Genomic DNA, 26,477 nt, shown 5'->3' with positions numbered 1-26,477 from the left:
ATGGGCAAGGACTTCATGACTAAAACACCAAAAGCAATAGCAACAAAAGCCAAAACTGACAAATGGGATCTAATCAAACTAAAGAGCTTCTGCACAGCAAAAGAAACTACCATCAGAGTGAACAGGCAACCTACAGAATGGGAGAAAAGTTTTACAATCTACCCATCTGACAAAGGGCTAATATCCAGAATCCACAAAGAACTTAAACAAATTTACAAGAAAAAATCAAACAACCCCATTAAAAAGTGGGCAAAGGATATGAACAGACACTTCTCAAAAGAAGACATCTATGCAGCCAACAGACCCATGAAAAAATGCTCATCATCACTGGCCATCAGAGAAATGCAAATCAAAACCACAATGAGATACCATCTCACATCAGTTAGAATGGCAATCATTAAAAAGTCAGGAAACAACAGGTGCTGGAGAGAATGTGGAGAAATAGGAATGCTTTTACACTGTTGGTGGGATTGTAAACTAGTTCAACCATTGTATTAGACAGTGTAGCAATTCGTCAAGGATCTAGAACAATAAATACCATTTGACTCAGCCATCCCATTACTGGGCATACACCCAAAGGATTATAAATCATGCTGCTATAAAGACACATGCACACGTATGTTTATTGTGGCACTATTCACAATAGCAAAGACTTGGAACCAACCCAAATGTCCATCAATGATAGACTGGATTAAGAAAATGTGGCACATGTACACTATGGAACACTATGCAGCCATAAAAAAGGATGAGTTCTTGTCCTTTATAGGGACATGGATGAAGTTGGAAACCAACATTCTGAGCAAACTATCACAAGGACCGAAAACCAAACACCGCATGTTCTCACTCATAGGTGGGAATTGAACAATGAGAACACATGGACACAGGGTGGGGAACATCACACACCGGGGCCTCCCAGGGGATGGGGGGAGGGGGAAGGATAGCATTAGGAGATAAACCTAATGTAAATGACTAGTTAACAGGTGCATGTATACATATGTAACATGTTATATAACATGTGTAACATATATACATGGCACATGTATACATATGCAACAAACCTGCACATTGTGCACATGTACCCTAGAACTTAAAGTAAAATAATAAAAAGAAAAAAAGAAAAAAAAAGAAAATAGTAGGTGTAAGTATAGTGAGAGTTCAATTGTTGATTGAACTAGCTACCTAACTCCATCCAAGGTAACAACCACAGCCCTTTAGATCACCATGTTACAGATAGATGTTCCTGATTTAAGTGTGAACAGACAAGTGCAGTTTTATTACCAATACTGCCAAAATAAAGGTTAGTAGATGATGAGTGATAAACATTATGTTAAATATGTTAACAGCATATTTTATGGCTAGAGAAAAACATTTACTGTTGTAACCAGCAGCCCTAAACTGTGAGTTTAAAATAAGTAAATTTTGAATAAGTTCAGATGCAAGTACACAGTAGAAAACAAGTATAATAAATAATTATTCAAGTCCATAGGCCAGATGGTCTTTGACTTAACTTACTGAACAAAATAACTTATTGAATTCATAATTTCCACTGTGGAAAAATATTCAAAAACATGAGATAATAATTAAAACAACTATGGATACTGAAGGATATAAAAATAAATCTAGTTGTTTCAGTAATTAACATCTTAAAAAATTACGAAATTAATTCAAAGGTAAAATATCTGGTACAGAACCCTAAAGATTTTGTCCCAATTCATATTTATAGGATGTTTGACTGATATTTATATTGTTATGCAGTATAGAGTTAAACATCAGAATACTAAAAGGAAATCTTTTATGCTCAACTGATTTTTTAATTTTTAATTTTTATGGGTACATAGTAGGTGTATATATTTATGGGGTACATGAGATGTTCTGATATAGGTATGCTGTGTGTAATAATCACATCATAGAAAATGGGGTACTCATCCCCTGAAGGATTTATCCCTTGTGTTATAAAAAATCCAATTATACTATTTTAGTTATTTTTAAATATACAATTAAATTATCATTGACAATAATCACCCTGTTGTGCTATCAAATACTACGTCTTATTCATTCTTTCTAATTTCCTTGTACTCACTAACCACCTCCACCTTCTCCCACCCTGCCCCTCACTACATTTCCCAGCCTCTGGTAACCATCATTCTACTCTCTATCTCCATGAGTTCAATTATTTTGATTTTTAGATACCACAGATAAATGAGAACTGTGATGTTTATCTTTCTGTGCCTGGCTTATTTCACTTAACATAATGACCTCTAGTTCTATCCATGTTTTTGCAAATAACAGGATCTTATTCTTCTTCATGGCTGAATAGTACTCCATTGTGTATGGGTACCACATTTTCTTTATCCATTCATCTGTTGATGGACACTTAGGTTGCTTTTGAATCTTGGCTATTGTGAACAGTGCTGCAACAAATATGGGAGTGCAGATACCTCTTCAATATACTGATTTATTTTCCTTTGGGTATATGCCCAGCAGCGGGATTGTCAATTGAGTCTACTTTTTAAAAAAGATATTAATCATATTGGCTTTAAAATAATGTATACCTTTCTTTACACAATAGAGTTTCTAACAGCTTGCTTTAAAGGTGCTTTCTTATGCACTAAGATAAGTTTCAAAGGAAAACAAGCAATAATTCACTGAACTTTTGATTTTTCTCTATTTTTTCCTAAAGCAATATACACCTGGATGAACTAGATATCCACATGACTTAGAAAGTAAATTATTAGATAGCGGCCAGGCGCGGTGGCTCATGCCTGTAATCCCAGCACTTTGGGAGGCTGAGGCAGGTGGATCACGACGTCAGGAGATCAAGACCATCCTGGTTAACACAATGAAATCCCATCTCTACTAAAAATACAAAAAATTAGCCGGGTGTGGCAGCGGGCACCTGTAGTCCCAGCTACTCAGGAGGCTGAGACAGGAGAATGGCATGAACCCGGGAGGCAGAGCTTGCAATGAGCCGAGATTGCGCCACTGCACTCCAGCCTGGGCAACAGAGCAAGGCTCTGTCTCAAAGAAAAAAAAAAAAAAAAAATATATATATATATATATATAGAATAGCTTGTTTTATACTAGTGATCTGTTCCAGGTTCACACCTAAAATGCAATGTCCTGTTGATAAAAGGTATATGGGTAAAACTCGTATTTGGATAAAATGGCTTATAATCTTCTGCATAAAGATTGGTTTTCTAAAATGTTTTTCCTCTTCAAGATTACAAAATGTGACAAATGTCTATGTTTTTCTACATTTTTCAACAACTGAAAACATGGAGCTGTTATAATCAGCTAAGTCTTATAGGAGATACTCTAAAATGCATCAATTCCTGTTACAATTATTGCTATGAGACAATAGGGAGGCTGGGAGGAGAAGGGTATAGAAAATCAGTATATGACTGACAAAAGTAAAAACTAATAATTTTTTATATCTTTTTCTTTTATATATTAATTACTTAATCTCAAGAGTATAATAAATTAAAATCAGAGACCTCACTAAAAGATCTTCCACTGAAAAATATGCTTTCGATTTTATAGACTTTATAAGCCTTTAAATATCTTGAACTTTTAGTACACTGTCTGTTTTCTAACCATTTTATTCAAAGCTATTAGTGCAGCAAATAAACAGCAATGCTTTGATCTCATTAAATTACAACTTATAGTTCCTGGAGTCATAAATATTGCGCTCTTTTCTCCTTCACCCCTCCCTTTCTGGTATGGGGTAGTCTGTTTAATATCACTATCTCCTTGAGTGCTCTGACATTTACTCAGACAAATAGCAGAGGTTATGAATGCTGCTCATAGATAGTATCAGGAATTCTTCATGATTGCCATAATGGTGAACTCAGCATTCAGAATGGTAATACCTAGTTTTTATCTAACCACTAAGTTTGGTCTGTTTAACTCTGCTCCACAAAAAAAAAAAAGGAATTCCATCTTATCACAATAACAACTGTTCTGGACAAAATCATAGAACAGTATAAGAGAAATGGAAATTACCTTTGGGAGAATTAATGATTAGAAGTTTTAAATAAGTGATACAACCAATGTTACAAAATTTGATTCTCTTCTGAAAAAGAAAGTTAAAAAAAAAAAAAAAAAGCTTTTCCCAAAGTTAAAAATCAAAGCTACATAAGATATATAAAATATAAAATTAGTGTACTTACAATGTCTACAATATTAAAAATTGGCTCTGAATATGTATTTTAAAATTCTCACCCTTTCAGTTACTTGAACTTTGAAGTCGCAAAGGTAGTTAAATTTTCTCACTTTACCATTCTGTAACAGTCTGTCTTCCAAGAACAACTTTGCAGCATGAACACTGACACTAATGGTTTCTAGAGTGACAGAGACCACTACTACATGACATGTTAGTACATTTAAGTAGCCCTAGCCTAGGCCCCAAGACCTGAGAGAAAGAGGCAAGTGTCCTCATGAGCAACACCATTCTTCTCACACATAGAAAGACATTCCGCATCTTCTTACATAAATCCACTAAGGGTATCTCTCCATGAATCTACATGAGCCTCATCTCCATCTATAGGTCAGAGTCTTAAATTGTGCATTAGAAATATAATAGGCAGGCCTGGCATAGTGGCTCACATGTGTAATCCCAGAACTTTGGGCAGGTGGATCACTTGAGGTCAGGTGTTCGAGACTAGCCTGGCCAACATGGTGAAACCCTATCTCTACTGAAAATACAAAAATTAGCTAAGCATGGTGGTATATCCCTGTAGTCCCAGCTACTTGGGAGGTTGAGGCAAGAGAATGGCTTGAACCCAGGAGGCAGAGGTCACGGTGTGCCGAGACTGTGCCATTGCATTCCAGCCTGGGCAACAGAGCAAGACTCCGTCTTAAAAAAAAAAAAAAGAAAAGAAAAAAGAGAAGTGAGTGTCTGTTCATATCCTTCACCCACTTTTTGATGGGTTTGTTTGATTTTTTTTTCTTGTAAATTTGTTTAAGTTCTTTGTAGATTCTGGATATTAGCCCTTTGTCAGATGGGTAGACTGTAAAAATTTTCTCCCATTCAGTAGGTTGCCTGTTCACTCTGATGGTAGTTTCTTTTGCTGTGCAGAAGCTCTTTAGTTTAATTAGAGCCCATTTGTCAATTTTGGCTTTTGTTGCCATTGCTTGGTGTTTTAGTCATGAAGTCCTTGCCCATGCCTATGTCCTGAATTAGAAATATCATTTGACCCAGTCATCCCATTACTGGGTATATACCCAAAGGATTATAAATCATGCTGCTATAAAGACACATGCACACGTATGTTTACTGCAGCACTATTCACAATGGCAAAGACTTGGAACCAACCCAAATGTCCATCAATGATAGACTGGATTAAGAAAATGTGGCACATATACACCATGGAATACTATGCAGCCATAAAAAAGGATGAGTTCATGTCCTTTATAGGGACATGGATGAAGCTGGAAACCATCATTCTTAGCAAACTATTGCAAGGACAGAAAACCAAACACCGCATGTTCTCACTCATAGGTAGGAACTGAACAATGAGAACACTTGGATACAGGGTGGGGAGTATCACACACCGGGGCCTGTGGTGGGGTGGGGGCGGGGGGAGGGATCGCATTAGGAGATATACCTAGTGTAAATGACGAGTTAATGGGTGCAGCACACCAACATGGCACATGCATACATATGTAACAAACCTGCACGTTGTGCACATGTACTCTAGAACTTAAAGTATATAACAAAAAAAGAAATATAATAGTCTATTATGTTACAATGAAACATGTTTTCATTTAATGCAAAAAAATTAGTACAAAATTTATGAGGCATATTTTCATAAGAATGCATAAACTAATTGTATAAAGGCTTAATATGAATGTTATTTTATTAATATGAATGTTATTATTCATTTGAAATTAATTGATATGAATTAATATTCATATCAATTAATTCCAAATTAATTGTGAATGTTATTTAATTACTAAAGTCATTGTTAAAAATATTAAAACATAAATGAACCAAAGAGACATCAACGAAAATGTGTTTATTCACAACTACTGATTTAACAGTTATTTATATTTGTATTTGAAATCTATATTGATAGAAATGAATGGTCCTTTTAATAATTCTTACTTGAGATTCCAAACAGATTTTTTTAATTATATCTTTTTCTCTTTATATTAAAAAGAGCCACCTCTAATTTTCGAGGATGTATCTAAAAAGAATTGTTTTCTACATATATATTAATTGTACTCTTAAGTAGTTTGCTAAATAGACAGACTTTTAAGGGCCAGAAATATGATTATCACCACCCATTCTAATGTTCTGTACTGAAATACACCTATGCTTTTACTTTCTGATCCCTCAGGTATAAGAATAAAGTCCAAGGAATATAAAACCAATGTATTGGCAGTTATAACAGTGAAGATATACATATCACAGTCAATAGTATTCTAATATTAATGGTCTTCAAACTCTGACTTAGCATTTAGAAGGAACTGCTACCCAAAATATACAAAGAACTCTTTTTTTTTTTTTTTTTTTTTTTTTTTTTTCTGTTGAGACGGAGTCTCGCTCTGTCGCCCAGGCTGGAGTGCAGTGGCCGGATCTCAGCTCACTGCAAGCTCCACCTCCCGGGTTTATGCCATTCTCCTGCCTCAGCCTCCCAAGTAGCTGGGACTACAGATGCCCGCCACCTCGCCCAGCTAGTTTTTTGTATTTTTTTAGTAGAGACGGGGTTTCACTGTGTTAGCCAGGATGGTCTCGATCTCCTGACCTCGTGATCCGCCCGTCTCGGCCTCCCAAAGTGCTGGGATTTCAGGCTTGAGCCACCACGCCTGGCCACAAAGAACTCTTAAAACTCAACAATAAGAAAACAAAAAACCCAATTAAAAAATGGGCCCAAGGCCTGAGCAGACACTTTAACAAAAAATATACACAGATGACAAGTAGGTATATGAAAATATGTTCAATATCATATGTCATTAGGGAATTGCAAATCAAAACAAGATACCACTACACACCAGTCAGAATGACCAACATCCAACCCAACACTGACAACACCAAATGCTAGTGAGGATGTGATAGTGAGAGAGGCTGTGCATGTGTGAGGACAGGGAGTATACGGAACTCTGTACTTCCCACTCAGTTTTGCTGTGAACCTAAAACTCTCTAAAAATTGTTTATTAATTAAAATATATTAAATTATATTAAAATAGTGAAAGTCTATGTATATATAAAAGTAAAATGCTTGGATTTTTGGTATTTTTTTCCTTTTAAAAATAGGATCCTTTAGAGTCAAGACAACAGCATTGACCCAAATTAGTAGAAGTTATTATTTTCCTCAGAATTAATGGTATATCTGAATGATGCCATTCATATTCATTTATCTCTTGAGTCCAAAATATACAACTAAAAATATAGATGAGGTTTAGAGTGCAATCTTTGACTGTGAAACAATTTTCTCTGTACTGAATCAATTAGCCAATACAAAACTGAATTCCTAACTTTGGCCTCACTAATGTTTTACCCTAAACTAGTGTATGTCAGAATCCCAACAGAAACAGATGGCACATATAAACTAGGATAACCTGAAGATGGGTTTATTTGCAAAGGTACAGGAGGATATAAAGGAACCACAAGGGATGGCACAAGTTCCACTGACTAGCAGCACTGTAGCTGTCACCACATCTAGACCCAGAAGGTCAAGAAGAGAGGTTACTGGAACCCCAAAAAGAGACAGGATCATGTAGATTAGGCCAATTTGAGAGAAATAGTTATCTATTGAGGGACATGGCCAGCCTGAAGTTATCTCAGAGGGAAGGAATGGGGGAATAAACACCCTGATTCACTCTCTCCTTCCTCCCATCTCCTGCCTAGGCTCTTCACTGGCCCAGCTCAACAGGAAGTCAGAAGATATGGAAGCCCATTGATGCAACCCATATACATAAGTCTTCAAAAGGTAAGTACAGATCTGGAGGGGCAAACAGAAGATTTTTTTGCATACCAATATAATAAATAACTACAAATTAAGTGCATTTTAAATGATACTCAGTAAATATTGTTTCAAAATATTTATGGAGTGCCAGTAAGCATAGGTACTTAATTCTCTCAGAGGTAGGGAGGTGGTCCTAAAATGATTCAAAGTGGTATTGAGATAGGATTGGAAGGGAGTGGGAAAAGGAAAACAGATGTCATTCTCTATAGAAAGAACAAAGCCTTACTACTCCTATCGTACCAACTCTTCCTTTGTGTCAGTTGGAATATTTTTAGTTGCAAATCATGGAAAACTGAATTGGCCCTAACCAACCTGGTTTACGTAATAATGGGGACTTATTGGTTCACATAATTCAAATGTCTAGAGGTAGGACAAGATGCAGGGTTGGTTGATTCAGTTAATAATGTCATCAAAGAACAGGTTTCTTTATATCATACCAATCTGGCATCCACACTGTCAGGTTCCTATTTGTTGGCTTTTCTCATGGTTGTAGGCTGACTGCCAGCCACGGTAGAGGTTACGTTCTTCCTAGTTTATAACCAGAAGCTAGCTAAAGTCATTTATCCATTCCTGAACCAATGCCTATGGTCAGAGGAAAGAAATATATTTGTGCTCTCCTGCCAATTTGGGGCTCAGCTCTAAAGCTGGAGACATCAAAACAAAAATCTAGATAAGGTTAGGAAGAAGGCAAAGGGATACTGAAGCTCAGTAAGCAACAAACAAATGCTCAATTCACAGCTTCATTCATGATGCTCCAGCCACATCAGACGTTTTTTAGTTCCTCAAATATACTAAACTCTTTCCTATCTCAAGACTTTTGCACATGCTATTCCCCTTGCCCGAAACATTACTCCCTTCCCTCCTCTACTCTCTTACCCCAATCTAATAAAGTCACCTGTGATGTCCTCACACCTTTTACTTTTTCTTCAGCTCATTTATAATAGTTTTATATTATTTAGTCTGTGTAATTATTTGTTTTATATCTGACTCCACCACCAGACTCTAACTTTCATAAAAGTAGAAACATGTTTTATTTTCTTCATAGCTGTATCCTTAGTGCCACATAGCAACCAGTATATAAAAGTCACTCAATAAATATTGAATGAATGGTGCTAATAAAGGATGACATACAATGAATCCTTATAAGGTATTCATGTCACCATAAAAATGCATGCTACTGGTCACAAGTCAAAGAAATAATATTTTGAATGGATTATAACAAATGCACTAATTACCTTTACTGGAATCATAACTCAAAACTTATGCATCTGCATTGAAAACATTTTATTTATCCTTCTATCAAAAAATTCCACCCAACTGTCCTCTAGTAATAGCCCATAAGACTATTTTACATTACAATTTTTACTTAGTAGTGTGAAACTATATCAGTCATACCTTCTTTAAACTGCATATTTCATCTTCTTGTTTTTTATTTAAAGCTGAAAGTCTTTTGTTTGATTGTATTGCTTCCCGTACTGCAACATTAAAGACACTTAAGAAAGCATTATATTCAATGTGTATTTCAAAGAAAGTACCATTAAGATAAACAGGGAAAACAGTAACAATGCAATACATATGTTATTAAATTTAGGTAACAGTCATTAACTGCCATTTACTATTATCAGTATTATCATAGAAATTCAAAGTACTCCTAGTAAATAAGTCCATTCAAACATTCTCTACTGAATATGTATATTTAAATAAGATAGCACATACCATTTTGTTCTAACTTTTCATGATTCTCTTTTACCAATCCAAATTGACCTGTTATTGTGGCATAGTACTTCTCAATTTCACTCAGTTGCTTATGATAGTCTTCTTTAGCCAGAAGATGTAACTGGACCTTTTGTTCCTATTTTGAGGAGTAATTTTAAATGTTATACATATAACACACACACGCTCCCCTACACAACAAATATATAAAAATATATAGTGGTAAACAACTGCTGTTAGTAATATAACATAAATAAATGTCATTTAAAAGTACTCTCTGAGTAAACTGCAAGGAGGAAATATTTGTTAGGAGACATTTCTAAATCTGTGTAAAACTAAAGCAAACATATTTTTCCTATAGCAAAATAATCACTTCATGTTATGTTTCCCTTGTTTGCAATTTCTTTTTCAAAATCTTTTTATAAAAAAATGCTAATCAGCCTAACACTAAGAAAAGTGAGGAGAAAATTAAAGCAATATTTTTAGTACTTTAGGAGATATTTTTTCTTTCTCTAAATCATTTGAATAATCAGGATCTATCTAGATCACTGTTTTGATTCTTTGTCCTTTCAATTTGCTAGAATAATTTCAATGTGCATTACTAAAATTCAAGTAATTTTTCTGACATAGATTTTAATTAATACAGTACCTTCTCACTGCATTAAGAAATGAAATGATGAGGCAGGAAGAATGCTTGAGGCCAGGAGTTTGAGACCAGCCCAGGCAACATAGCAAGACCCCATCTCTACAAAAATAAAAGTTAGCTGGGCGTGGTGGCACATGCCTGTAGTCCTAGCTACTTGGGAGATTGAGGTGGGAGGATTGCTTGAGGCTAGGAGTTTAAGGCTGCAGTGAGCTATGTTCGGCCACTGAACTCCAGCCCAGGTGACAAAGCAAGACCTCATCTCTAAAAAAGAAAAAGAAATGACAAGGATATATCTCTCAGTGACAGGGAGGCAACATAGGATAGTAGATAGTCTACTTAAACTGGAGACATAATTGGTAAAAATTAGACCCTACTTATATAATATTATATGGGCCTCCACTGCTTTCAGCTAAAGGAACTACTCTTACCATACTTAGGAATATGACTTCTAACTCTAAAAACTAAATATTATGTTAATAAAAATCAATAACACTTGTTAAAAGTTTTTTATCTTCACTTGACCTTAGCAGAATCATAAATTGGTTTCACATCTTTCATTCATTTTTTTTCCCCATCTGCTTCACCTTCTATGATGAGCAGTTCTAAACAAAGAACAGTATAGGCCCATCAATTAGCACTCAATAATTGTTTTCTGAATGAACCGTTGTTGTCTTATAGAGGGGGTTCTAATAGTAAAAATTTGATTTTGCCTAACCAGCATCCATTTCCCTTATCTAACAGCACCACAATTTACTGTATTGAAATATTTTTTCTTCATTACAACGTGGACTAAACTTCATTACAACGTGGACTACACATTACAACAGGACTAAAATTCAGGGGTCTTATTCTTCCCTAATTAAGAGAAGGGCATGTTCTCAAATTAAACCAATTGATAGCTACCTTCTTGGAATTTGAATGTTGAGCAAAAAGACTATATAAAACTAAAGAGTTCAGTAGTGATCCTATCCAAACTGATATGAGACCTCTGTTGTGGGTTCCTACATCCTGCCTCATAAACTCTGGAATTACTCTGAGTCCCTGTTCATTCTCAAACAATTCTTTATTCTCTGGTTGATTGTGAATGCCTCCCCTAAGTTAACCAGAGGCATTTCTTACTGCTTAAAACCAAAGTACAGGCCGGACACAGTGGCTCACACCCGTAATCCCAGCACTTTGGGAGGATAAGGTGCTTGGATCACAAGGTCAGGAGTTCGTGACCATCCTGACCAACATGGTGAAATCCCATCTCCACTAAAAATACAAAAATGTGCCAGCCATGCTGGCGCGCACCTGTAATCCCAGCTACTCAGGAGGCTGAGACAGGAGAATCACTTGAACCCAGGAGGCAGAGATTGCAGTGAGCTGAGATCGCGCCACTGCACTCCAGCCTGGGCGACAGAGCGAGACTCCATCTCAAAAAAAAAAGAAAAGAAAAGAAAAACCAAAGGACAGGTAGTAGAGCATAGTGGTTAAAAGCTAGTCCGCCTATGTTTAAATCTTGTTTCTGCAATTTAGGGTGACCTTGGGTAAATTATCTACCCTATTTTTAGGATGAAGTTTATAATAGTATTTCACTTATAGGGTTGCTGTGAGGATAAAATGAATTAATATACATAAAGCACTAAAAAACAGAGTCCATCATGGCCAGGCATGGTGGCTCATGCCTGTAATCCCAGCACTTTGGGAGGCCAAGGCGGGCAGATCACGAGGTCAGGAGATCAAGACCATCCTGGCTAACACAGTGAAACCCCATCTCTACTAAAAATATAAAAAATTAGCCGATGTGGTGGCGGGCGCCTGTAGTCCCAGCTACTTGGGAGGCTGAGGCAGGAGAATGGCGTGAACCTGGGAGGTGGAGCTTGCAGTGAGCCGAGATTACGCCACTGCACTCCAGCCTGGGCAACAGAGCAAGGCTCCATCTCAAAAAAAAAAAAAAAAAAAAAAAAAGCAGAGCCCATCATATAAATATCACAATAAAATGATTTGTTATTATTCCTTAACTGATAAAAATATCAATAGTTTTAATTAACTTTTATTTAGAATAAGCATGGCCTAAATTTTAAAAATATTCACGAAGGGCCAGGCACTGTGGCTCATGCCTGTAATCCCAGCACTTTGGGAGGCCAAGGCGGGTGGATCACAAGGTCAGGAGTTCGAGACCAGCCTGGCCAACATGGTGAAACCCATCTCTACTAAAAATACAAAAATTAACCAAGCATGGTGCCACACACCTGTAATCCTAGCTACTGGGGAGGCTGAGGCAGGAGAATCGCTTGAATCCAGGAGGCACAGGTTGCAGTGAGTTGAGATCAAGCCATTGTACTCTAACCCGGGCGACACAGCAAGGCTCCGTCACACACACACACACACACACACACACACACACACACACACACACATATATATATTTATACATGAAGAACACACATTACCATTTTAGTTGTACCTAACTATATTATCTTGGCAAGTCTGATGACAGTCTTAACTTTTTCAAAGCTTTTTTTTAAATGATTTTAAAAATGGTAATATTATTGGTAATAATTACGATATATCAGTTGAAAGTTTCTCATGTTATGTCATCAGGCTTTTCACTACTTATTTGATTTAATTGTGCAGCAGTTATAAATGCAAACAAGTTGATAAATGTACTTAGTCCTGGAGAGCTTATGCCTACCTGGGTAGTTACTATTATCAGTAATGGTAAGCAATAATGAACCATATTCCTTTCTTCTAAAATACCCCTTAATTTTTGATTGAGAGAATTATATTAGCTCTCAGCACATGTCTAGAAACCTAACACAATTTCACTGAAAACCGGGTTAATGGCATTTTTTTCAATTCAAGGAAGTATTTATTATGTATTTATTTATTTATTTTTGAAACGGAGTCTCTCTCTGTCGCCCAGGGTGGAGTGCTGTGGCATGATCTCGGCTCACTGCAACCTCTGCCTCCGGGTTCAGGCAATTTTCCTGCCTCAGCCTCCTGAGTAGCTGGGACTACAGGCACATGCCGCCACGCTCAGCTAATTTTTTGTATTTTAGTAGAGACAGGGTTTCACCGTGTTGCCCAGGCTGGTCTCGAACTCCTGAACTCAGGCAATCCACCTGCCTTGGCTTCCCAAAGTGCTAGGATTACAGGCGTGAGCCACCATGGCTGGCCAATTCAAGGAAGTTTTAATTTTTTATTCTAATCAATATTTATGTAGCCTTCTTTAGAATACTATCTACTACATAATACATCATCCAACAAAAGCTTTCTTAACCTTTCAGCTAAAAAGTGATGAATAAAATAGGTAGTCAATGCCTACAAAGGTTAACAATTCTGTTCACTAAAAATGTAGCAAAGATCAAAGAGATTTCATGCATTGAGCTTTGTATACATTAATTTCTGATATACTCTATTCCAACATCCTTCGTTTGAGACAAAAATTGCAGTTTCATTGCATTTGTTCGCATGACATAATTCTGATTTTCAAACACAGTAGCATATTCAATGGCCATGATATATACCATTAAGACTTCTAAATCATATGGGTACCTACAGCTTATTAGCCCATATATGCCTATATGAACCTAGTTTACTACACTGATTTAGTTTTGAAAATGAGATAAAGAGGTCCATTGTCCAGTTTGCCACTAATTTCATGACTATCAACAAATAGTTTAAATTTTCTGAAAAGCAATAACAAAAAGTAATTGGTAATAACACTTTAGAGATGTAAGAATATTTTAAAGAATACAAATAAATTGATTTTTACTATTATTAAAACTTTAATGTATTAGAAGGCTAGTTTATTGAGATGATTAAGAAATAGTTAAGTACATATTGTTTGGTTCTTTTTACCTGCATGAATCGATTCAAATTATTTTTTCTTTTACACAGTTTTACTATCAAATGCAAAGACAGCCTACAACAAATGTCAGCATTCATTGCTTTCTAAACACATGCACACCTCGTTTTAAACAAATCTAACCTATGAAAGTCAACATTAGAGGAAAAATAGCATATCCATAATTGTATGTGTGTGTAGTCTAAAAGCTTACTTTAAAGCCTTGAAGCATTTAAAATGGGAATAATGTAAAAATATTTACACACAACTTTTTAGAAATATATTTACTGACAAAATGCACAGCTTCACATTTCCCCCTTTTTCTGTTTACTTAAGGAGACTGATTTGAAAACTTCTGGAGATAAAATTAGTTTCCCTTAAAACAATCAGTTTGTTAAGAGTAAATTTTAGAGGAAAAGATAACAATCAAAAAATAAATTTAACATATTCATTTCCAATTTTGTAACTAATCTTCTAATTTCTTCAATATGAACCCAGACTAAATCAATGGAGTTATAAAACTCAATTTTCAAAAACCTATGGCATCTTTGTTAAGATATCCTTACCTTTTCAGTTGCAAATATAAGGCATAGATTACTTTAAAAACCTAAAGTCATGCTGCTAATGTATGTGTGTACATATATACATAATATTTATGATCATGAAGTTACTTCCAGATAAGTCTTCAGTTTAAAAATATTCTACTCTGAAAGAAAGTATGTGATTATTCTTAATCTACCAAAACCTTAAACATTGAAATTGCTTTAATTTCCTAAAGAAAAAAATCTTTCTTGTAAATCTTTTATTTAGAGGAAAATGATATACAGAAGAGAAATACAATATGACAATGGTTTGATAAGTTTACTTCCTTCATTAAGCCGTATTAGCTATTCAGTTTTACAACACAGACACCTATAAATTCAATTATTACCCAACATGATCATCTACATAGTAATCACTAAACACAGCAGGAAAAATTTGTATCAATGACCAGATCACAATGATGGTAAATGTAATGTCCTAAGATTTCTCTCTCACATGTTTTTATTGCATCCTTTTTATTGGTAATGATTTGAGATTTTTTTTCAAAGGGAAGGTACTTTTAGGGATGGAAAAATCGTTTGATTTGTGATTATGTTAATTTATCTCAGAACATATCACCACCTCTAAAAGATAATCAGCTTACTGAATCACAGAAGACAGAAACTTACTAGCAGTTAAGTAGTCACCCATAGGAGCTCACAAACTTGAAATTTTCTTAATACTACTTTTCAAGCTATTTCTTTTCGGACCCTAACTTTATTACTCCCCAAAGTCCTGCCTTCACACTAGTGGCTATCTTGCTTCCTGTCTTGCCCATGGAAACAAATAACATAAAAGAATAATGTACTGCTTGGAATAAAATAAGATTAACTGAATTACTGAATACTATACAGCACTTAGAATAAGGAACAAGTTATCTGAATTATATAATAATAATGTAACAGGAATAACGTAAAATGAATATATGTAAGAATGCTTAGAAAAAGGAGTACTTCTAACTTTTAAATCCAAAATATAACTGTTCTGCCAGAATGAATATAAAATATTAAATATATATATCAATATATAAAATTTTTTAAATTAAAATTGATGCAGTGCTTTAAACTGTCAGAAAAAAATATTATGACTATAACTGAAATATCATTTTAGTAGGTATAAATGTTATAATTCACAATAACAAAAAGCTTAGAAGTGACCAAAAACTAGAATAAGTATATAAATGTTTTTATGTTTTTTTTAAAGATCGTAAGTATCTGTTTGATGAAATTTGAAAGTGGAATAAAATAAAACACATTTTATGTTGCCTTTGATCTTTAACTTGTAGGCCTTATCTCCCAGGTCAAAGGGCACATTATTCAATTTCACTATATTTTGTGTAAAACCCCTGTAGCGTTGAAGATGACTTTCAGTACAAATGTCATGGTACTTAAAGCTAAACCAGAATCTAGTTTTTCAGCTTCTTAATTAAAATCATGGTTTAAAATAGTCTGACAACATTATTTTTATTCTTTCCAGTTGAACGGCAACAGAATTTTCACATCTTTTATTCAATCAAGCTTAACAATCTCTCTATGGCTCTTTTATTTTCTAACACACCAAACAATTTCAAGAAGCAAAATACTTTATGTTTTTGTATGTAATGTCAGAAGGGGTGATAGTTCATTTCTTACTTCTCATATATATAATATATAAGCCTTACTCAAAAATTAATTTTACTTGCTTTAAAGTCTGCTCCAAAAAATGAAGACTGAATAGCATAACCCCACCCAAAAAGCCCTTTGACAATTTAAGTGGATATAGGAAAATTTTGGTCAACCAAAAACACAGAAAAGAAAATCCTTCTGAATAAAATAGGGCTAGAAGGGAAAAGTATCAAAGTAAATATTCCCTAAAGTGTTATGCTGTAAAAGCAAAAACATCAGTTTTTTAAAAGACTATAAAAGAGGAATGCACAGCAAATAAATACTTGTTGAACAATGTAGGATCAATACCATATCTCAAGTGTAGACTGATAAGGGATAAATATTATATCCCAAATACTGCTTCATATATTTTGTTCTTTTCAGGCTATAATTAATTACATGTTTACATAAATATCTAGAAGAGATACCATTAAAATAAGAGGTTTTAGAGTTTTGTTGTTTGTTTTTACTATAAGACCCTAACAATAATTTGGGAACTGTGTAAAATTTATTTTAAATATATAGGTTGAATATCTCTAATCAGAAATGCTGGGACCAGAAGTATCTCATATTTGAGATATTTTTGGATTTTGGAATATTTGCATTATACCTATGGGTTGAGTATCTCAAATGCAAAAATCTGAAGTCCAAAATACTCCAATGAGCATTTTCTTTGAGCATCATGTTGACGCTCAAAGTTTCCAATTTTGAAGCATTTCAAATTTTGAGTTTTCAGATTTGGGATGCTCAACCTGTATAAGTACTATGTAATCTAGAAATAAATTTGTGAAATAATTCATGTATGCAACACGTGAAATTGCAAATATCCCCTTTAATATTACTGGGGACAGTAATATCCAGTTTCAACAATTAATTTGTTCACTATATATGTCACATTTTATTCACAAAAATACTAATCCCCCTAAGTACTAATCCAGATGGGGGAAAAATATGTTTTGTAATTTCCTTACCATTTCACTCACTTTCTTCTGTAAAGAGTATTTAGAAACCTTGAAAAATAAGGGGGAAAGATCTCATTAAAATACTTTAATTATCTACAACAAATTCCTCTGGTATCAAAATTACATGCTATAAAATGTGGCATTTATCTTCTATGTACCATTATTGATTTATTCAACACATTTATGGCACCTACTATATGGTAGATACTTTCCTAGACTCCTGGAATATAGCAGTGAACAAAACAAAGTCCCTACCTTTAAGAAACTTACTTTCTAGTTGGGGGTGGTGATAGGACCGACAAATATAAGTAAAATGTATGCATGTTAGAGAGTGATAACCACTAAGACAAAAATAAAGCAAGAGAGATACAGAGAGCAGTCTAGGGGAGTTTGTACTTCATATTAGCTCTTCCCTGAGGAAAAGTTTTAAAAAAACAAGCATAACAACTGTTTTATTTATTTATTTATTTATTTATTTATTTTTTGAGACGGAGTCTCGCTCTGTCGCCCAGGCTGGAGTGCAGTGGCCGGATCTCAGCTCACTGCAAGCTCCGCCTCCCGGGTTTACGCCATTCTCCTGCCTCAGCCTCCCTAGTAGCTGGGACTGCAGGCGCCCGCCACCTCGCCCGGCTAGTTTTCTATATTTTTTAGTAGAGACGGGGTTTCACCGGGTTAGCCAGGATGGTCTCGATCTCCTGACCTTGTGATCCGCCCGTCTCGGCCTCCCAAAGTGCTGGGATTACAGGCTTGAGCCACCGCGCCCGGCCAACAACTGTTTTAAACAAACAAATCATCTCATGATCCACAGATAACAGTCATTAACACTTTGGTACTACCAGTTTTTGTTTGTTTGATTCGTTTGTTTGTTTTTAAGATAGGGTCACACTCTGTTACCTAGGCTGGAGTGCACTGGGATGATCACAGCTCACTGCAGCCTCAACCTCCTGGGCTCAAGCAATCCTCCTGCTACCTCAGCCTCATAAGTAGCTGCCGACTATAAGAACATGCCACCACACCTGGCTAATTTTTAAAATTTTTTGTAGAGACAGGGTCCCACTATGTTGCCCAAGCTGGTCTTGAACTCCTGGGCTCAAGACCTCCAGCCTTGCCCTCCTAAAGTGCTGAGATTACAGGTATAAGCCACCATGCCCCACTCTACCAGTTTTTAAAAAACATATATTTATACTTTAAAAGAGAGCCAGTGGAAAGTGATAATAAATATCTATTTTGCAACCTACTTTACTTAATATATAATAAACACATTTCTGTGACAAATTAATGTACAATATAACTTTTTAATGGCTACACAGTATTCCATTTTTTAACTTTACCATAGCTTACCTAATCACTCATGTTTACAGGTTTACTGAATTGAGTTTTTCACTATTATGAAATATTCTGAAATAAACATGCTTATATCTAGACTTTTATAGTTACTCTTTTTATTAGGATAAGTTCCAAGAAGCAGAATTTCTAAGACTTGTTAATTTTTATAGGCTTTTAAAAACCGTCACATAAGCCAGCGCAGGGGCTCATGTCTGTAATTCCAGCACTTTAGGAGGCTGAGGCAGGTGGATTGCTTGAGCTCAGGAGTTCAAAACCAACCTGGGTAACATGGTGAAAGTCTGAAAACAAAACTAAGCTGGGTATGATGGTGTGTGCCTGTAATCCCAGTTACTCGGGAGGCTGAGGCCAGGATGATTGCTTGAGCCCGGGGGGATGGAGGTTGCAGTGAATTGAGACCGCATCACTGCACTCCAGCCTGAGTGACAGAATCAGACGCTGTCAAAAAAAAAAAAAAAAATTGTTACATAGTCTTCTAGAGGATTGACCAAGTTAAACGCCAACCAGCCATGTATGAGTGCTCATCTTCTTAAATCCTACTTATATTTTTTAAATTTTAAGCAAAAGTACAATAATTACTACACATTTCCTACGAAATAAATTTTTTAGCCTACTGCCATGAATGACCTGATTTTTATTATATTATATTTTATTTTATTTTATATTAATGGATGGGTTGTATATGATTCATTTCTTCCATAAATGTTGAATGCTTATTGTAAGTAAAGCACTGATATAGACACTGGGGGTACAACAACTGGACCAAAAGAAAAAATCCTGTCCAGCTTAAATTCATGGGCAAGAAAAAAAGCAATATAAGCTAAAACATATGGTATATTAGATATTGATAGGTGTTAAAGAAAAACAATAAATCAGGAAAGACGATTACACAGGATGGTCAGGAAACTCCTTTCTGAGATAGCAAATTCTGAGTAAAGACCTGGATAGAAGTAAGGAAGAATATTTCAGTTCCCTAACGTGGAATAAGGTCTAGTGTGTTCAAAGAATAGCAAGGAAGTCCATGTGGCTGAAAGGGAGTAAGCAAGGTGAAGAACAGCAGAGTTCAGAGAGGGGCAAGGGAAGGCAAGGGAACCCAAATCATTGTAGGCCTCGTTATGTGTGATACAGATTTGGTTTTTATAACTAACGAGATGGAAAGCCACTACAGAGTTCTGAGGACAAATGTGACAAAGCCTGACTTAGCTTTTTTTTTTTTTTTTTTTTTTGAGATAGAGTCTTGCTCTGTTGCCAGGCTGGAGTGCAGTGGCATGATCTCAGTTCACTGCAACCTCTGCCTCCTGGGTTCAAGCAATTCTCCTGCCTCAGCCTCCAAAGTAGCTGGGACTACAGGTGCATGCCACGATGCCTGGGTACTTTTTATATTATTAGTAGAGACGGGGTTTCACCATGTTAGCCAGGATGGTCTTGATCTCTTGACCTCATGATCTGCCCACCTCAGCCTCCCAAAGTGCTGGGATTAGAGGCACGAGCCACCACGCCAGGCCCTGACTTAGCTTTTTAAAGACTCACTCTATTACATTCACATTAGAAGGGAACAAAGGTTGTGGCAAGAAAAACCACTTAATAAGCTACTGTAATAATCCAGATGAAAGTGGATGATGAATGAGGACTAGGATGTTAGTAGTGGATGAAATAAGAAGTGGTTGGAAAGTAGATACACTCTGAGGGAGAGCCAAAAAAAAAGTAACTGGAAAAAGAGAGTTGTCATTAATAAGGATGGAAAAGATTAAATAAGCCAGTTTTCAGGAGGCGGGACTTTAGAAACTTAGTTTTAACTATGTCAAGTTTGAGGTGTCTTTTAGATATCCAAGCAGAGACAGCAAATAGTTAATGTAGAATGGATTAGGGGTTAGGAGATAAACATTTAGAAGTCTTCTATATGTAGATCCCATTTTAAAGACACTGAGTCTGGATGAGATCAGAGTACTTTTTAAGGCATTCAGCACAAAAGCAAAGGAAAATGTTTTGAGGTCATCTAGCAAAATAAGAGGAAAAAATGAAAAGACAAAATTCAGAAGACAATGTATTACTCTAATCCGGAATTTATTATCTGCTACCATTAGCCAAAGATAAAACTATATCTAGAGCAAATTTACCAAATAATTTCAGGCCACTGTTCTTCACACACACCTCTGCATTTATTCTTTCTCAATTATAGTCCACAGCTATATTTTATCAATAGCTCTAGAGCACTGCCCAACTAATAAACTCCCACATAGCTGCATTTCTGACACATAGATGAATTTGAAAATAAAATAATTGGATTGACATGCAGTATTTTTATAGATGCTATATTTAATATTTTTAATTATTTAAAAATTGGTTAATATCACATATAGGCATACCTCTAATATCAGAACAAAACTATACTAATGCTAATGCATTAACTATAGAAGGCAACTTCAAGAATAAAATACAAATGTTTTCCTATTATAGTTATCCTTCACTTTATGGAAAATTATAAGAAAAGCTGACTGAAAAGCACACTGCTTTAGAGAAAAATCTTATTTTCCTATTAATTTTCCATTTATTGAATTTATTTTAGTTGGGAATAAAGTCCCCCAAATACTATGTTTAAAACATTTAACCCCTTCCTCTTCTTTTTTTTTTTTTTTTTTTTGAGACGGAGTCTCGCTCTGTCGCCCAGGCTGGATGGAGTGCAGTGGCCGGATCTCAGCTCACTGCAAGCTCCGCCTCCCGGGTTTACGCCATTCTCCTGCCTCAGCCTCCGGGTAGCTGGGACTACAGGCGCCCGGCTAGTTTTTTGTATTTTTTTAGTAGAGACGGGGTTTCACCGTGTTAGCCAGGATGGTCTCGATCTCCTGACCTCGTGATCCGCCCGCCTCGGCCTCCCAAAGTGCTGGGATTACAGGCTTGAGCCACCGCGCCCGGCCCCTCTTCTTAAACAGTTCAGCCCTGAAATCCATTAGGTTAGGTAGTATAAGGTAGGGGTATGTGAGGAAGTGGTGAGGGGGTTGTGTCTAGAGCATTCCGGAATAGAATAACAGGCCTGAATGGAGAAAAGAGGATTTCCCCATGTAAGGGAGGGCAGTCTACTGTGGGGAGTCAGAAACTAAGTAAGGTGAGGAGGGTGACCCTGCAAAAGGGCAACCCCGCTGAAAGTGTCAGAATCCAAGCAGGAAAAGGAGGACATCCACATAAGGAAAGAGAGGGCAGCAGAATGGTGGACTGGTTACGTAACAGGGTGTTTTATGGAATAAGTCAACGTCTTAGTGATAATGAAAGTCAGATTTCTCATCGAAAGAGAAGTACTAAAGAGAAGAAATAAACTAAAATAATCCTTGTAGTTTGGGATTGTAATTTGCAGTAGTGCAAATTAATGGTTTTCAATATACATACATAGATTGATATAAAAATATATGTAACTGTAAGTATATGTGTATATGTATGTATGTAAATATATACATATATTTCCTAGCTCTGTCCACTGAGGGGGTCTGAGAACAATGACATTCCAACAGTAATAACTGTAATAGCACTCAGACTTTGGTTTCTATATACCTTTTTTTCTACTAAAAGGAACCAGGGCAACATGGAGAAATGGTTTATTACAGGGCAAAATCAGATAAAGTACGAGGTGATCCTGGTACATTTTATTTTTATCTGAAAGCAGAAAAATCCTAAACGAATGATGAAGACATGTCAAAAATACCCAGCAGGCAGCATGAATGGACTCCAACTGGCCAAACCAAGGATAATTTGATAAAAATAAATGATAGTCAAATACTTTAATCCATTGTACAAAACAAGAAACTATGAGCCTATATTGATATAAATAAATCTATTAAAAGTTTGGTGAGAAATGACATATTTACATAGTTTCAAAGTGCCTCTCCAAAAAATACACTGATTACAAAGGAGAAAAGAGTAACCTTACAGTGGAGAAATTTGTCAGATACTTCCTTAGTCAAATTATCAGAGTGAACATCACCAATAATAAAACAAATCGAAACCATTAGCTATCTGATAGGATTCAGTAAGAAGAATATGGCATTACTTCTGTGATATTTCTTCCAGAGATAAATAAACTGAATCTAACCATGAGGAAACATTGTACAAACAGAAACTAAGGAACATTCTACAAAATAATGGTCTGTTATCTTCAAGACTGTCAAAGTTATAAAAATCAACCAAAGACTAGGAAAGTCTTCCAGACTGAAAGAGATTAAAGAGCTATGACAACTAAATACAAACACAGGATTCTAAACTAGACCCTTCTGTTATGAAAATACTTTAATGTGACAGTTGGTGAAACTGAATGAGTCCTGAACACTACAGTTATATACCAGTGTTAACTTCCTGATTTTGATTGCTGTGTTATGGTTTTACAGGAGAATGTCCCTGATTGTAAGAACGATATACTGTATTAATGAGATGATAGAGCATCAGTTTGGCAAATTATTCTAAAATCATTCAGGAAAATAAGTTCTTTCTATTGTACTTCCAATGTCTCTAAAAGTTGATGATACTTTCAAAAGAAAAAACTTAAGTGATTCTTAAAAACATTGTGGAATGAACTAATGTGAAATGTTTGAAAAATATATAGCATCAATAAAAAAAAGTTAACATACAGCTGAAGTTCAAAAGAAAGATAAGGAAATTGTCAGACATCAAAAATAAGACAGGAAATCCATAGTCAGAGTTGTAAGTATGCAAGGTGATGCTCTAGTAATCCAGAAACCCGTACAAACAGATATAGGCTGTCATGGCAAAGTCAGGGTTTTAATATCCATGTGGGCACAAAGCCAGGGGATCTAGAACACTGGTATAGAGAAAGGACTCTAGAAAAACAGCTAACTTCAAGAAAGGAAGACTAGAAGAACTCAGCCTACCAGCACAAAAAATGTCTTTGCCTAGATCACACAAAACCAAAAATTATTCCATGAGAAATAGAAAAACCTAAACTTGTAGTACAAAAGGGTATAAAGTCCTAATAATAGATGCTCCCTGCATGGTATGTACATCCTAGATGATAAATTAAGGTAACAACCAGAAACTGTTCTGTGAAACCCTTGAGGCTCAGACAGAAGCAAATTCAAAAGAGCTCTGTAGGAAGAATTCCACAAGTTCATCAGAAAAATACAACCTCCACTAAAGAGGGGCTCACAATTTAAAATTTATGAACCACATTAAAAAGGAAGATTTACAATGAAGGAGCATTAGCAGGCAGCCACTGCAAACAGGAAGACTTGTACCCACCAATATTTAAAAATAACAGAAGAATCTCAAAGATATTATTAAAAATATTTTTAATGATTAGAGACATAAAAGATAAATAAGAAATATGAAAAAAATATAGGACACTAGAAAAAGGCAGATTTTTAAAAGCACCAAATAGAACATCTATAAAAGAAAAAGGTCATTATAAAATAAAAAACTTAAAACATAGGTTATATGGCAGATAAAACATAGTTGAAGAATTAGTGAACTAAAAGATATATCTCAGAAAATTACTCACGCCTGTAATCCCAGCACTTTGGGAGGCCCAGGCGGGCGGATCACAAGGTCAGGAGATTGAGACCATCCTGGCTAGCATGGTGAAACCCTGTCTGTACTAAAAATACAAAAAATTAGCTGGGCGTGGTGGTGGGCACCTGTGGTCTCAGCTGCTTGGGAGGCTGAGGCTGGAGAATGGCGTGAACCTGGGAGGCGGAGCTTGCAGTGAGCCGAGATCATGCCACTGCACTCCAGCCTGGATAACACAGCGAGATTCCATCACAAAAATAAAGAAAGAAAAAAAATTACATAAGATACAGCAAGCCCACAGGCATAAAGAAATAGAAAGTGTATAAGGTATAGAGACATGGAGGATGAATGAGAAGATTCAAAATATATCTTCTTAGGAGGTTGAAAGGAGAAAATATAAAGACTCATTGGGGAAGGTAATACTTGAAGTGATAAAGACTTAAACTGTTCTCAGAAATAAATATATTAATTTTCATGTCACAAAAGAACTCTTAAATTGTAAAACAAAGAAAATAGACAAATATTTTAGTAATAAAAATAATTTTTGTAATTCAACTTAGAAAGCTGTAGGACTGAGAGTGATTTTTAAAAGAATTTTTTAGAGAAGATTGAGGTTCACAGCAAAATCCAGAGGAAGGTAAAGAGATATACCATATACTCCCTGCCCCACACATACATAACCCCCCATTATTAAAATCCCCCACCAGAGGGGTACTGATATGGTTTGGCTCTGTGTCCTCACCCAAATCTTATGTCAAATTGTAATCCCCACATTGTTGGAGGAGGGGCCTGGTGGGAGGTGACTGGATAATGAGGGCAGTTTCTAATGGTTAGCACAATCCCTCTAGTGTTATCTCATGATGGAATTCTCATGAGATCTGGTTGTTTAAAAGTGTGTAGCACTTTCCCCCTTAGCTGTCTCTCTCTCCTGCTCTGCCAGGGTGAGACATGCTTACTTCCCCTCCCACCATGATTTTAACTTTCCTAAGGCCTCCCAGTCATGCTTCCTATACAGCCTGCAGAACTGTACGTCAATTAAACCTCTTTTGTTCATAAATTACGCAGTCTCAGGTAGCTGGTTATAGCAATGTGAGGATGGACTAATACGGGTACATTTCTTACAATTAATGAACCTACAGTGACATCATTATCACCCAAAGTTCACAGCTGACATTAGAATTCATTCTTGGTATTGTACATACTATGAGTTTGGACAACTATATGACATGTGTCCACCATTACAGTATCATACAGAGTATTTTTATTGCCATAAAAATCTTCTGTACTCTGCCTTTTTATCTCTCCCTCCTTCAACCCCTGGAAACCACTTTTTTTTTTTTTCTTTCAAGATGGAGTCTCGCTCTTGTCCCCCAGGCTGGAGTGCAATGGTGCGATCTCGGCTCACTGTAACCTCCACCTTCCAGCTTCAAGCGATTCTCCTGCCTCAGCCTCCCAAGTAGTTGGGACTACAGGTGCCCACCACCACACCCCACCAAATTTTTGTATTTTCAGTACAGACGGGTTTTCATCACGTTGGCCAGGCTGGTGTCAAACTTCTGACCTCAGGTGATCTGTCTGCCTCGGCCTCCCAAAGTGTTGGAATTACAGGTGTTAGCCACTGCGCCTGGCCACAACCACTTTTTTTTACCGCCTCCATCATTTTTCCTTTTCCAGAATGTCATATATTTGGTGAGTACTGTATCTTTGTTGTTTTAATTTGTATTTCCCTGATGACACATGATGTGGTGCATCTTTTCATAAACTTATATGCCATCTGTATGTATATCTTCTTTGGTGAGGTGTCTGTTAAGATCTCTGGCCCATTTTGAAATCAGATTGTTTTCTTATTGTTCCGTTTTAAGAGGTCTTTGTTATTTTGGATAGCTGTCCTTTGTCAGAGGTGTCTTTTGCAAATTTTTTTTTCCTACTCTGTGGCTTGTCTTTTCATTCTCTTGACAAGCCAGAGTAGGTAAAGTTTTTAATTTTAATGAAGTCCAGCTTATCAATTCTTTCAGAAATCATGCTTTTGGTGTTGTATCAAAAAAGTCATCAGCAAACTCACGGTCATCTAGATTTTCCCCTATGTTATCTTCTAGGAGATTTTTAGATTTGTGTTTTACATTTTGCTCTGTGTTCCATTTTGAATTAAATTTTGTGTAAATCTGTGTCTAGATTCATTTTTTTCTATGGATGTCCAGCTGTTCCTGTACCATTTGTTGAGAAGGATGTCTTTTTTACCTTCCCAACTTTGAGAGCTTTGCTTTTTTATTACATTTC

General features: G+C 35.9%; 1 protein-coding gene across 1 annotated transcript in view; it reads right to left on the bottom strand.

Moving 5' to 3' along the window:
* The window catches only part of CCDC73 (coiled-coil domain containing 73), a 151,701-nt gene that overhangs the window by 58,999 nt on the left and 66,225 nt on the right, over positions 1-26,477 (bottom strand). Inside the window, 3 exon segments of the mRNA XM_030917797.1 lie at positions 9,366-9,445; positions 9,687-9,822; positions 17,358-17,396. Of these exon segments, the coding sequence (XP_030773657.1) occupies positions 9,366-9,445; positions 9,687-9,822; positions 17,358-17,396 (255 nt within the window).

Source organism: Rhinopithecus roxellana, chromosome 15 (assembly GCF_007565055.1).
Source record: "Rhinopithecus roxellana isolate Shanxi Qingling chromosome 15, ASM756505v1, whole genome shotgun sequence".
Classification (NCBI taxonomy): domain Eukaryota; kingdom Metazoa; phylum Chordata; class Mammalia; order Primates; family Cercopithecidae; genus Rhinopithecus; species Rhinopithecus roxellana.
Note: the sequence above shows the minus strand (reverse complement) of the source record. Positions and strands in the feature narration are given on the sequence as shown.